The sequence below is a fragment of the Ochotona curzoniae genome, unplaced genomic scaffold, assembly GCF_017591425.1.
Source record: "Ochotona curzoniae isolate NIBS_2020 unplaced genomic scaffold, NIBS_Ocur_1.0 contig_4516, whole genome shotgun sequence".
In the NCBI taxonomy this organism is placed as follows: domain Eukaryota; kingdom Metazoa; phylum Chordata; class Mammalia; order Lagomorpha; family Ochotonidae; genus Ochotona; species Ochotona curzoniae.
The window spans coordinates 4,200,174-4,214,235 of NW_024466313.1; the positions used below are offsets into that span (position 1 = coordinate 4,200,174).

The window sequence follows — 14,062 nt, forward strand, 5'->3', positions numbered from 1 at the left end:
GTCCTGCCCGGAGCCGGGTTGAGGGGAGGGAAGGCTGCGTAAGGGGCTGCAGGAGATTTGCTGGCTGCTCAGTGGGGGGAGCGTGTGTGGCCCCTGCAAGCTCAGGAGGAGGAGGACAGCCCATCCCTCAAACCCTGGGCGAGCTGGGAGCCAGGGAAGGTGTGGAAGGTCTTATTCCTGCCTCCTGCCAGGGAGAAGGTGGAGGAGGAGGGCCGGGCTGGAAGCAGGGAGGGGTGGAGCCCAGCGGCCGGGGCGGAGCCCAGCAGCCCCGCCTTCGGAAGGCGGTAGGCGCCCTGGGCGGCCTGGCCTCTCACTGCCCCGATGGCTCCCGACCCCAGCGGCCGCCTGGGCCTGCTGCTGCTGTTGGCCTGCTGCGTGCCGATCGCCTGGGCCCAGATCCTGAATTGGATATGGCCCGGCGAGAAGCTCAGCCCCATATCCAAGTGGGTCCTCAAGCCCCACGACAGCCCCGTGGAGCCCACGCTGGGACTCACCACGCACGTGGACCTGGGGCATGGCTCCACGGAACCCGAGGCCAGCCGGAGCCCAGCGCCTGCCGACGCCACCCCCGACGCCATCCTGGCCACGAGCCCAGGCACGACCAAGGAAGAAAATGTCGCTGGAGTCGGAGCCCAGATCCTGAACGTGGCTGCGAGCATCCGGAGCTTCGTCCAGCTGTGGGATGAGGCTGCCCCCACTGAGAGTGCTGCTGCGGTGGCCACGCTGGCTACTGCGGCTTTTACAGACCCCCTCACCCTCCCAAGGCCACCTGATGAGCCCCCGGAGCACAGAGACACTCTTGGGCCCAGCACTGCAGCCCCGGACGCCCTGACGACCACCGCTGACGTGCTGGCACCCACCGCACCACTTGCCTCCTCTGGACAGCCCCGGGCATCATTGGGGGTGTCCCCAGGTAGAACCGCTCTGTCTTCTCCGCCTGGTGGGGCCCCTCCCTGGGGAAGTCCCATGCCCCTGAGGCAGCTGCAGGATCTGCACAGCAGCAGAGGACCCCGGCCCACGGCAGCCGCCCCCCGTCGGCAGCAGTCGGAGCAACTTGGTGGCGGCCGTCGAGCACTGCGCCTGCTTCCCCTGGTGCTGGGTCTCCCGGGTGCGCACGTGGCCCCTGCTGCTCCTACCCCCGACCTCCTGGCCTCGCCTGCTCTCGCTGCGGCCCCAGCTTTCATCGGTGATGGTGGCGGTGGGCCCTGGGTTTCCCACATGGCTAATGACTCTGCCCGCTGCCTGCCCCTGCCGCCTGCCCTGCCCATGTGCGGCCACCTGGGTATCGGGCACACCTGGCTGCCCAACCACCTGCGGCATGGGCGTGGCGAGGAGGTGCAGGCCGCGGTACAGGCCTGGGGGGCCCTTCTGCTGTCCCGTTGCCACCCTTTCCTCGCCTGGTTCTTCTGCCTGCTGCTGGCACCCCCATGCAGCCTGGGCCCACCACCCGGGCCCCCGCCGTGCCGCCAGTTCTGCGAGGCTGTGGAGGACGCCTGCTGGAGCCGCCTGGACGGGGGCCGGCTGCCCGTCGCCTGCACCTCGCTACCTGCCCAGGAAGACGGGTACTGTGTGTTCATTGGGCCGGCTGCAGGTAACTGGCCGGCCGATGCCCTCCCCACCCTTCCTTTGTGCCTGGCCAGGTAAGCTGGACAGGGCCTGCCTGCCCCGAGCCGAGCTGGGCGAGAGCCCGAGGGAGGAGGCTGGGGCCAGGGGTGTTGGGTACGGGTGAGACCTCAGAATCTTCAGGGTGCCACCTGTGCCAGGTGCCCCCTGAGCATTCACTGCAGTGTGTTCCCCCCTTGTGCCCCTGCCAAGGTGGGGAAATGGGTACCGGTGCTGACAGGGCCCAGCCGTCTTCAAGGGGGTCCGGCCTGCTTGGGTTTGGGGAGGGGCCGCTAGCTGCCATGAAGGCCAGTGCCCGATTATGCTCAGGGCAGGAGGGGCCTCTGAGCTCTGCAGCTCAGGGCCAGCAGAGGGGCTTCAGTTCTGACCTCTTTGAGCTAGGGGCAGCTGGAACAGGCTCTGTCTCCACGTGGGTGCGTGAGGGCTGGGCCCGAGGCACTGGCCAGGCATGGGTGTCCTGCCCGCCTGGGGGGCAGCCGTCAGTCTGGGCTCGGGAGCGGGTGGTGGGGTGGAGTGTGTGCAGTGGCGATTGCGCGACTGGCGAGTCTCGGGCCAGGTGACCTGTTGCTCAGGGAAAGCCTGGTGCCTCCGCAGACCTGGGGTACAGCCTGTCAGCAGTGCCAGCCAGGGGGGAGAGGGACCAAGCCATGACAGGGAAGGGAAAGGAAGCTCTTGGGCTGGCATGAGGAGCAGGGGCATACCCAGGGTGTGTGAGTGTGTGATGGGGTGCCCAGCTTGTTCTGAGGCTCTCCTGTGTGCAGAAAGCAAGGGGGCCCCGTGGCTGTGCCCTGGGCGCCATGGGGGGGGCAGTCCTGGGAGCAACTTGACCCTGGGCCCCACATGGCCAGCCCACGTTGGCCCTGGTGCGACTGAGCCAGCGTCACCCCCACCCGGCCACAGCTGGCTGAGCCCGCCCTGCCCTCCTGCTGCCAAGTGTGTTGGGAGGGCAGCCACTCCCCGCCCAGCCCTGCCCACAGGCCCCCTGCTGCTTTTGAGGCGCTCCAGGGCCCTGCGGCAGAGGATCTGCTGTGTGGGGTGGGGTTGGCTCTGACGCCAGTGAGGCCCTGGCAGGGCTGTGGGGGCGGGAGCTCTCGGGCTGCAGCTGGACAGTTGGGCCATGTCCCCAGCAGGGTCCTGGGGGACCCTCCCATTGAGCTGACAGCCAGCACCCCTCAGACCAGAGGAGGGAGCTGGCTGCTGCCGGCCGGTGCCTGTCCCGTGTGTGGCTGGGCATGACTGGGCGTGCTGCCCTGGTACTCAGCCCTTCCACTCCTTGGGGTGAGCACCCCCATGTTGGACTGGATGCTCCAGGAGGAAGCAAACGGGTGGGACAGGAAGCATAGGGGTGGCGGTCAGGCCCAGGGAGGTCCTTGGGGTGCTTCCCCTGGCCTGGTCAGAGCCCCGGCCACTCCTGGCTGTCCTGCCACCTGGTCCCATGGACCCATGTCACCCGCTCATCTACACAGCTGCTCCTGCATGCCCCTCTCTCCCTGGGCTCTGCCCAGCCAGGCTTGCAGCCCACAGGAGGTGCGTGCAGTGGGGTCTGGGGCCAGCCGTGGGGGTGCACTTCGTGGTGACCAGGAGGGAGGTTGCCCTGGGGACCCTCTGCTGTGGCTGTGCCTGGTGTTGCACAGGTCCTGGGGACCTCGTGGCCTCTGCCTGTGTCCCTCAGGCCTGGGGGGCAGGGGCTGCATCCACCTGTCCCATGGTCAGGCCATCCCAGGAGCCCCGAGGGGCTGTCCAGTGGGGCTGTGCATGTCTGACCCCAGAGGCAGGTGCCCTGTTCACAGGTGAGGTCTGGGAGGCCAGTGGAGAAGCGCGGAACCCCCAGCCCGGCGTGCTGCCCTCGCTCCTGGTTGGTTGCTTAGGGTTGGCCATGTTGGTGAGGGTCACATCCTCGTCACTGCCCCGGCCAGGGGCTCTCTGCTCCCTGACTCATTCGTGTTAGCCTGAGTGTGTCAGAAAGTGTAGGCACCCTTGGTGGGCCCCAGTGAGCCCGGCATCTGCAGGAAGTGGACACTGCGCTTGGCCGAGGTTCCTTGTGGGGAAGTTTGGTGGTGCCAGCCGTGACTTCCTGTGGCTGCCATGTTGGGGGGCTGCTGGGTGTGTATAGGGTCTCCCCAGTGAGCCCTCAGACCAAAGTGGGGTCTTGGCCGGTGGCTGATGTCTCATCTCCACGCCCAGTTGGCCCACGTGTCTGTCCTTACCCTAGACCAGCTTCCTCCTGTGCTTTGCCTCTGCCAGCCCCGTGCCTGGCTCGTTGCTGTGGCTTGTGGCCTGTGCCACTGTGAGACAGGTTGCCACGTGCTGGAAGCCAGTGGTTCCCGTCCATGCCTGTGTCATGTGGCCGCCCAGGGATGCCAGGGCAGATTCTGTGTCTCGACTGCCTTGTGCTGCGTTGCACCAGGCGTGGCTGCGTGGGCAGGCCTGACGCCGCCCTTCTGGGTATGCACCGGGCGGCACAGCTGTGGGGCTGGCAGATCCTTGTATGCGAGTCCCAGCAACTTCCACACTGCTTTCCAGGAATGCCACACGGAGGGACACAGGGCCTGCCTGACACCGTCCAGCGCCACTAGCTCCTGCCCTCACATGTATGTTACATGTATGTGGCTCTGAGCTGCACTCCGTGGGACACTGAGCGCCTTCCCTCATTCGTGTTTTTGGGCACAGTGCTCGCTGAAACAGCAGAGCATGGGATGGGGGTGGGGAGCGTCTCCCATCTGCTTGCTGGGTCACTCCCCAAACTGCCAGCGGCCTGAGCTGGGCCGGTCCAAAGCCAGGAGCCAGGAGCTCCATGCAGGCCTGCCTGGTGCTCCCGGGCCAGCCTGCTGCTTTCCCAGGAATGTTAACAGGGAGCTGGCTGGGAAGTGCAGTGGCCAGGACTTGAACCGATAAGGAATGCCAGCACGGCATGGCCCCAGGGCCAGGCACTTTTCCGTGACTGCGTCTCTGTCTCTGGGGTCCACTCAGGCACTCGGCCCTTGTTCGAATGCGGCTTTGATGGTGTTCCTCCTGTATTTTGGGTGTTACTGCATTTTCAGATAAATGATTTGCAAAGACCATGTTCCCTTCTGCCTGCTGTAATAATTATTTTCTGACACTAAAATGCTTTCAGTTTCCATGAAAGTCAGTCTGATTTGGCCCCACCAGGAAATCCCACAAAGCTGACTTCGTTGAGCTTCTCTTCTGCAAGGCTGGGGTTCTCTGGGATTCCCCGTGTGTCTCGGGACAGGGTTTTCTGCATCTGCCAGAACACGGCCAGGTTCGGCTAGGCGTCCGGCACACTGCAGGTCTGCCTTGGCTGTCATCGCCTTGGTGACCTCCTCCTCGTGGCCTGGGTCAGGTGGCGTGTGGCTCCGTCTCTCAGGACACGTGTCCTCCTCGTGGCCTGGGTCAGGTGGCGTGTGGCTCCGTCTCCCAGGACACGTGTCCTCCTCGTGGCCTGGGTCAGGTGGCGTGTGGCTCCGTCTCTCAGGACACATGTCCCCTGGGTGATTTTCTCCTTCAGCCCACAGCACAGCCCCATGGCAGTTGTAATGTGGGGCCAGCTTCAGGCGTTGCCCCTCTGTTGTATGGCCAGTCCCGACCAGGACGTGTTCCTGCCTGCTGAGATCCAGTATGGGCCTAGCAAGAGGACGCACGGTGGGTCGGGCAGGTGGGCCAGGCGCAGTGTGTGCCAGGCATGTGGACACAAGAGCCTTTGCTGCTGGGTTAGGTAAGAGGTCCTTGAGTGTACCTGTGGCTGCGGCCAGGCAGGTTCATCTGAAGGCTGAGCCACACAGCCGTGTGTGGGGTCCCAGCACACAGGGCCTCCTTCCCTGTGGCTGCCATAAGCCCCTTGTCACCCCTGCCAGCCTGTTTTCCCGAGGGAGAGGTCCTAAGCCACCAGGTCTCTGTCTGGGCCAGCCGGGGGGTGTGGGCCAGCCGGGGCTGTGGGCCAGCGGGCCAGCTGGGGGCTGTGGGCCAGCCAGGGGGTGTGGGCCAGCTGGGGGCTGTGGGCCAGCCGGGGGCTGTGGGCCAGCCGGGGGGTGTGGGCCAGCCGGAGCTGTGGGCCAGCCGGGGGGTGTGGGCCAGCCGGAGCTGTGGGCCAGCGGGCCAGCCGGGGGGTGTGGGCCAGCCGGGGGGTGGCCCCCGTTCCCAGGAAGGCTGCATCCCCTGTAGTACAGCTGGGCCAGGCGGGCAGTGTGGGAGGTGGTGACGTCAGCGAGAGCCAGGATCCGGTGATCCGGTGACCCCAGTGGAGCCCGAGGAATGTGGTGGGGAGGAAGGAGCGGCTTGGGAAGAATCTCGGGGGACCTGGCTGGGGTCTGAGGCCAGGAGCCGGCAGCTGCAGCCTGCTGCTTCCTTCATCAGCTGGGGAGGGGGGTGGTGCCTGGCTGGTCACCCCAGAATGTCCCTGAGTGGGCCCTGGGCCCGTTCTTCCGATGGCCGGGACTCCTGTTGCGGGGGTGGTCGTGGTGCTGCGAGCAGGAAATGGCTAGCAGGGACAGTTCATCAGTGTGCTCTGACTGCAGCCTTCGGAAAGGCCGGGGGCCACGAGAGCCCTCACCTCCTCTTCCTGTCGGGTCCAGGGAGTTGCCAGTCACGCCCCCTTCCCGGCGCCCCGCAGAGCGAAGCTCCTGACACCGCCTGGCAGCTGGTCACCCCGTCCTCCCTGGCGCCCCACAGAGCAGAGCCCCAGATGCCAGCTGCCAGACTCTTAAGGAGCTTGAAGGACCATGGCTTATCTCAGAAGTCAGGGTTCCACTCCTTGCTCCCCATGAGCCTGGCCTGAGGCGGGGGCCCAGCCTGCGTGACTGTCCCAGGACCGCTGTGCATCTACATGCGTGTCTGTATGCGGGTTCACATACACCCCCACACCATGCAATTCCATGTGTTCACATGTATGCCTGCTCATGCACACCTGTGCATGCACACATGTGGCCCTGCACACACAGCAGGTGTGTTCACACACACACTCCAGGCATGGGGACACACGTGGACCTGCACACACAGCAGGCGTGTTCACACACACTCCAGGCATGGGGTACACGTGGACCTGCACATACAGCAGGCATGTTCACGCACACTCCAGGCACACACATGAACCTGCACACACAGCAGGCGTGTTCACACACACTCCAGGCACACACACATGTGGACCTGCACATACAGCAGGTGTGTTCACACACACTCCAGGCATGGGGTACACGTGGACTTGCACACACAGCAGGCGTGTTCACACACTCCAGGCACACACACATGAACCTGCACATACAGCAGGCATGTTCACACACACTCCAGGCATGGGGGCACATGTGGACCTGCACACACAGCAGGCGTGTTCACACACATTCCAGGCACACACACATGTGGACCTGCACATACAGCAGGCGTGTTCACACACACACTCCAGGCACACACACACTCGTGGCCCTGCACACACAGCAGGCGTGTTCACACACACTCCAGGTACACACACACATGAACCTGCACATTCAGCAGGCATGTTCACACACTCTAGGCACACACACATGTGGACTTGCACACACAGCAGGCGTGTTCACACACACTCCAGGTACACACACACATGAACCTGCACATACAGCAGGCATGTTCACACACTCCAGGCACACACACATGTGGACCTGCACATACAGCAGGCATGTTCACACACACACTCCAGGCACACACACACTCGTGGCCCTGCACACACAGCAGGCGTGTTCACACACACACTCCAGGCACACACACACATGTGGACTTGCACACACAGCAGGCGTGTTCACACACACTCCAGGTACACACACATGAACCTGCACATACAGCAGGCATGTTCACACACTCCAGGCACACACACATGTGGACTTGCACACACAGCAGGCGTGTTCACACACACTCCAGGCATAGGTACGTTTACCTCACCACAACCTCCCAGAAACATCCCTCAATTCTTGCTCTGAGGCCCCTGAGATGCGAGCGCCCCACTCCTGGATGTGGGCTTCCTTCCGCAGCCCGGGGATGACTTGGGGTGCCCTTCAGGGGAACTGCAAGGCCTGTGGGGTGTCTGGATTGTGGTTCCATTTTGTCTGCTGGTTCTGTGCAGGGCCAGTTCCCATGCATAGAATTCCAGGGGAGTGAGGGTGCGTGTGGAGCCGGGGAGGCAAATGGAGCTCAGGGAGAGATGTTTGCAGCTGGAGGGGGTAGTGTCTGGAGCCGTGTTGTGCGGGGGGCATCTGGCTCGTCCCCCCCCCCCCCACACACACACAGCAAGGCTTGTTTCAGGTAATGCCAGCGGCTGGAGCGGGGCAGATGGGGGTCCCATGCTCTCGGGGGGAACACTCCCTGCCCCAGCCACCACACATGGTGGGGTCCCAGAGGACTGCACAGTGGCCAGTGAGTCCCTGGAGGGTGGGAAGGGCCCGTGTTTGCTAGGTCCCTGGCAGGCAGTTTTGTTACTTCTTGAGCTGTATTTATTGCAAAGACAGTTAACAGGTTGTGGGGTGGGGAGAAGAGATCTTTCATCAGCTGGAAGGAACTGGGACTTTGGGTCCGCCACGTAGATGCAGGGGCCTGGGCAGTGGGGTGCCCTGCACTGCTCCCCCAGACCATCAGCAGGGAGCTGGTCACAGCGGAGCAGCAGGACTGGGTGGTGTGTTAGAGGCTGGTGTTGGCAGGCAGGGGCTTTACCCGCTGTACCCGAGCGCCAGCCCGTGGCATGCATGCAGATGTCGTCGGGGCCAGTGCGTCTGAGGGGTGAGGGGGAGGGCTGCCATGTGTGGTCTTAGACACACGGCCCTCACCAGTCCTTTCCTCTTGCAGAGGGCTCCGGCGATGAAGTGGGGCTGCTGCAACTGCTTGGGGAGCCCCCGCCCCAGCAAGTCACCGAGGTCGAGGACCCCGACGTCGGGCTGGCCTACGTCTTCGGGCCGGACGCCAACAGTGGCCAGGCGGCCCACTACCACTTCCCCAGCCCGTTTTTCCGGGACTTCTCGCTGCTGTTCCGCATCCGGCCAGCCACGGCACAGGCAGGGGTGCTGTTCGCCATCACGGACCCGGCGCAGGCCGTGGTCAGGCTGGGCGTGAAGGTCTCGGAGGTGCAAGACGACCACCAGCTCATCTCGCTGCTCTACACGGAGCCAGGCACCAGCCCGACCCGCACGGCCGCCAGCTTCCGCCTGCCCGCCTTCGTGGGTCAGTGGCTGCGCTTCGCGCTGAGCGTGGATGCTGGCCACGTGGCACTCTATGTGAACTGTGAGGAGTTCCAGAGGGTGCCCTTCTCACGCTCGGCCCAGAGCCTGCCGCTGGAGCCGGGCTCAGGCCTCTTTGTGGCTCAGGCCGGAGGAGCTGACCCTGACAGGTTCCAGGTAAGCTCTGTGCGGGAGTGGCGGGAACAGAAGGGAGCACCTGCTTCCGTGGCTCCTGTGGTCAACGCCTGTCAGGGCCAGGAGCCCCCCTCTGTGTGGACCCTGGTGGACAGGCCAAAGGGGGTGATGACCACAGAATTGGGAGCCCCCGCCACACTGAGTGACCCGACCCCTTCTGCCGTGGCCTTCTGCCTCTGGGGAGGTGGCCAGGACCCTGAGCAGGGACAAGGCCGCGTGGGTGCCCTCGGCTGGCGCTGACTCACTGGTGTGGATTCTGGCGCTGGGTCCCTGTGGGCGCCCGGGCTGCGACCTCGGGACAGAGTTAATTATTGTCACACAGAGGCCGTTTGTTTGAAGCTGAGCCGCATGCTGGCCCTGATGCTGACCTCCCGTCCTTGGCTGAGTGTTTAACCCCCAGGGGTCAAGAGCCCTGGGCTTCCCTGTGTTCTCCCAGTCTGCACAGTGAGCCGGAAGGAGACGGCATCCCTGTCTTGCCATCTGGGGGGAGGGATTTAGACATTTGTGGAAGGGAGCACATCCGTGATGGAGTGGCACCTGGGGTCAGTGTGCATGCGTGGGCCCTGTGGTGCCATGTGGGCAGGGCGCCTGGGGTCAGTGTGCATGTGTGGGCGCTGTGGTGCCATGTGGGCAGGGCACCTGGGGTCAGTGTGCATGTGTGGGCGCTGTGGTGCCATGTGGGCAGGGCGCCTGGGGTCAGTGTGCATGTGTGAGCGCTGTGGTGCCATGTGGGCAGGGCACCTGGGGTCAGTGTGCATGTGTGGGCGCTGTGGTGCCATGTGGGCAGGGCGCCTGGGGTCAGTGTGCATGTGTGGGCGCTGTGGTGCCATGTGGGCAGGGCGCCTGGGGTCAGTGTGCATGTGTGAGCGCTGTGGTGCCATGTGGGCAGGGCACCTGGGGTCAGTGTGCATGTGTGGGCGCTGTGGTGCCATGTGGGCAGGGCGCCTGGGGTCAGTGTGCATGTGTGAGCGCTGTGGTGCCATGTGGGCAGGGCACCTGGGGTCAGTGTGTGCGTGGGCCCTGTGGTACCATGTGGGCAGGGCACCTGGGGTCAGTGTGTGCGTGGGCCCTGTGGTGCCATGTGGGCAGGGCACCTGGGGTCAGTGTGTGCGTGGGCCCTGTGGTGCCATGTGGGCAGGGCGCCTGGGGTCGGTGTGTGCATGGGCACTGTGGTGCCATGTGGGCAAGGCACCAGCCTGGGGTCAGTGTGCATGCATGGGCGCTGTGGTGCCATGTGGGCAGGGCACCAGCCTGGGGTCAGTGTGCATGCATGGGTGCTGTGGTGCCATGTGGGCAGGGCGCCTGCCTGGGGTCAGTGTGCATGCGTGGGCACTGTGGTGCCATGTGGGCAGGGCGCCAGCCTGGGGTCAGTGTGCATGCGTGGGCACTGTGGTGCCATGTGGGCAGGGCACCAGCCTGGGGCAGGGTTTGCATTTTCTCTTGTAGTGTTGGTTTTTCTGTTTCTAGGATGGACTGAACTGTCTTGTTGATTCGTAGATTCTCTTTACATATGCACAGGACAAGCCTTGGGCTTCTGTGTCGTCAGTCTAGTCACAGCTTGTCCACTGTCCCCTGGATGTGGGGGTGTTGTATTGCTAAGTGGCCTGTGGACACATGCAGGGCGCCAGGCATCCCAGCAAGGTTGCAGGTCCCTCGACTGCAGCTTGTGTTCCGAGACCCCAGGCACTTCAGCTCTCTCTGTGCGTCCCCAGCTGGGAGGAGCAGACACTGGAGAGCAGAAGAGAGGTGGGGAGGTGTTCGGCCCCGGTGACCCTCTCAGGAAGGCCCTGGGCTGTGTGTAAGCTCTGAAGTTTGCAGAGCCAGGCCCAGCACTGCGGGCACTGGAGGCACTGTGGGCACTACATGGCGTGCCTCAGTGAGGCTCCCGGCCACACTACACACAGCCCGGCCACCCAGGCACCCGTGGTTCCCTTCAGGACCAGGCAGTACCATTCTCACATTGATCCCTTCCCCGGCCCAAGCCGTGTGCCCAGCAGGGCCTGCACCTGAATATGTACCCCATGTCTCCTGTCACCCACTGTGCCCCATGTCTCCTGGCACCTGCCATGCCCTGTGTCTCCTGGCACCCACTGTGCCCCGTGTTTCCTGGTACCCACCGTGCCCATCACCCACTGTGCCCCGTGTCTCCTGTCACCCACCGTGCCCATCACCCACTGTGCCCCATGTCTCCTGGCACCCACTGTGCCCCATGTTTTCTGTCACCCACCGTGCCCATCACCCACTGTGCCCCATGTCTCCTGGCACCCACTGTGCCCCATGTTTTCTGTCACCCACCATGCTCATCACCCACTGTGCCCCGTGTCTCCTGGCACCCGCCGTGCCCATCACCCACCATTCCCTGTGTCTCCTGTCACCCACCGTGCCCCGTGTTTCCTGGCACCCGCTGTGCCCATCACCCACTGTGCCTGGTGGCTCCTGCTCTCCCTGCACAGGAAGGGGTCCCCAGCCCTTGTTTGCTCACTGCTCTTTATCTTGGGAACTTGTCCCTCACTCTGGCTTTGATCTCTTTGGTTGATGTCAGCCGTCTTGTTTGTCTAAATGTTCCACTAGCGTCCTTTGGCCCCCAGGCCACACGGAGCTTGAGAGCTGTAGGCCGCTGTAACTGGTCTGTGCCAGCACAGGCAGCTGTGGATGTGAATTTTCTTCAGCGTGGCACCATGGGCACACCGCCATGGGCACGCCACCATGGGCACACCACCATGGACACACTGCCATGGGCATGCCACATGGGCACACCACCATGGGCAGGTCACCATGGGCAGGTCACCATGGGCACACCACCATGGGCACGCCACCATGGGCACACCACCATGGGCAGGTCACCATGGGCACACCACCATGGGCACACCGCCATGGGCACACCGCCATGGGCACGTCGCCATGGGCACACCACCATGGGAACACCGCCATGGGCACACCACCATGGGCATACCACCATGGGCCAGTGGTGAGTGTGCTGAGACCTCAGGGTGGCACCATGGAAGAAGCCGTGTATGTCCAGCCCTGCCAGGCCCCACGGCTGACCAGGGAGCCTGGGACACCCACAGTTCTGACCTTAGTTAGCCTGGCTCACTGAGCCATTTTTATGGAGTCAGGGAGCCTGGGGGTGGTAGGACCCTGAGGAGAAGCCAGCACACAGCAGTTAGCAGTGGACAGTGGCGGCAGGGTCCAGAGGATGAGGGACGGCCCTGCCGCCTGGCTGCTGCAGTTCATACTGTCCTGCAGGCAGCCCTCACCTGGGGAACCTTACCACGGCAGCTGTGGTATGTCACGGGGCCGAGTGCTGTGTGCCAGCGGGTCTGGCGTTCGATGAGGGCGTGCACCCTGTCTGCTCACTCACCCGGGATGTGATGCAAGCGCGCCGTGTTTGCCTGTGGGACGCTCTGATCTCCCACCCAGCGCTCTGGATTTCATGGTTTTGGGTTTCAAGTCCAGCAAATATTTGCAGGGAACCGTGTGGCTTCTGCACAGCTGCCTGTCCCCAGAGCGTGTCCCCCATGGGCGGCACCGGGAGGGCCATGGGAGGCAGGCAGGGGCTTCTGTACGGCCTCTGCCATGTGCCCCCGCTAGGTGTGCAGGAGCCACTCAAGGGGACCATCCTGGCCCTCCTGGAAAGCCTGACTTTGCGGGGTCTGAACTGTCACCCAGAATTCTCAGGGGGGACCTTGGCTAGGCAGTAGGGCTGGTGAGAGGCAGACTGGGAACATGTGGCACCCCTGTTGTCCCCCGGACTGGACACCTGTCGCACTCAATGTTGGGAGAGGCATCACCTGGTGCCATGAGCCCCATTTCCCCTGTAGGGCTGGGCTGGGCTGGGCTGGGCTGGGCTGGGCTGGGGCTAGGGTGGGCAGGGCTGGAGCTAGGGTGGGCAGGGCAGGGCAGGGCTCAGTGGCTGGGCAGGGTAGGGCTGGGCTGGGTTGGGCTGGGCCACTCTGGATCTGCGCTGACCTCTGTCCTCTGTTTAGGGGAGCATTGCCGAGTTGAGTGTGCGTGGGGACCCCCAGCTGAGCCCCCAGCACTGCCTGGACGAGGAAGACGATGATGATGGCGGGGTGAGTGATGGCTTGTGGTGAGGCTGTGCCCTGGTGCTCAGAGCCCAGCAGCCTTGCTCCCCACCCACACTAACTCCCCCAAGGGCTGCCAGGGCTCGGGGCACATGGGCATGGGTGCTGCTTAGTTATTAGTTGCTGTGCGGTGACTGAAGGCAGAGCTGGGCTGGCCTTGCGCTGGATAAGGCTTCGCCATGAGCAGTTCCAGCCCAGTGCCTGCATACAGACCGGGCCAGTCCCTGTGTGAAGACCAGGCCTACTCCTCACATACTGACCATGCCCAGTCCCCACGTGCTGACCAGGGCCAGTCCCCATGTGCTGACCATGCCCAGTCCCCACGTGCTGACCATGCCCAGTCCCCACATGCTGACCATGCCCAGTTCCCACGTGCTGACCATGCCCAGTCCCCATGTGCTGACCATGCCCAGTCCCCATGTGCTGACCATGCCCAGTCCCCACGTGCTGACCAGGGCCAGTTCCCACGTGCTGACCATGCCCAGTCCCCACATGCTGACCAGGGCCAGTCCCCACGTGCTGACCATGCCCAGTCCCCACATGCTGACCAGGGCCAGTCCCCACGTGCTGACCATGCCCAGTCCCCACATGCTGACCATGCCCAGTCCCCACATGCTGACCATGCCCAGTCCCCACGTGCTGACCAGGGCCAGTCCCCACGTGCTGACCATGCCCAGTCCCCACGTGCTGACCATGCCCAGTCCCCACGTGCTGACCAGGGCCAGTCCCCACGTGCTGACCATGCCCAGTCCCCACGTGCTGACCAGGGCCAGTCCCCACGTGCTGACCATGCCCAGTCCCCACGTGCTGACCAGGGCCAGTCCCCACGTGCTGACCAGGGCCAGTCCCCACATGCTGACCAGGGCCAGTCCCCACGTGCTGACCATGCCCAGTCCCCACGTGCTGACCAGGGCCAGTCCCCACGTGCTGACCAGGGCCAGTCCCCACATGCTGACCATGCCCAGTCCCCACGTGCTGACCAGGGCCAGT

The 14,062-nt window shown here is 64.2% G+C and overlaps 1 protein-coding gene across 1 annotated transcript in view; it reads left to right on the forward strand.

Moving 5' to 3' along the window:
• Positions 1-321: 321 nt before the first annotated feature.
• Positions 322-14,062, forward strand: part of COL18A1 (collagen type XVIII alpha 1 chain) — a 36,189-nt gene continuing 22,448 nt past the window's right edge. The window contains 3 exon segments of the mRNA XM_040986611.1: positions 322-1,591; positions 8,425-8,969; positions 12,974-13,060. Coding sequence (XP_040842545.1) covers positions 322-1,591; positions 8,425-8,969; positions 12,974-13,060 — 1,902 coding nt within the window.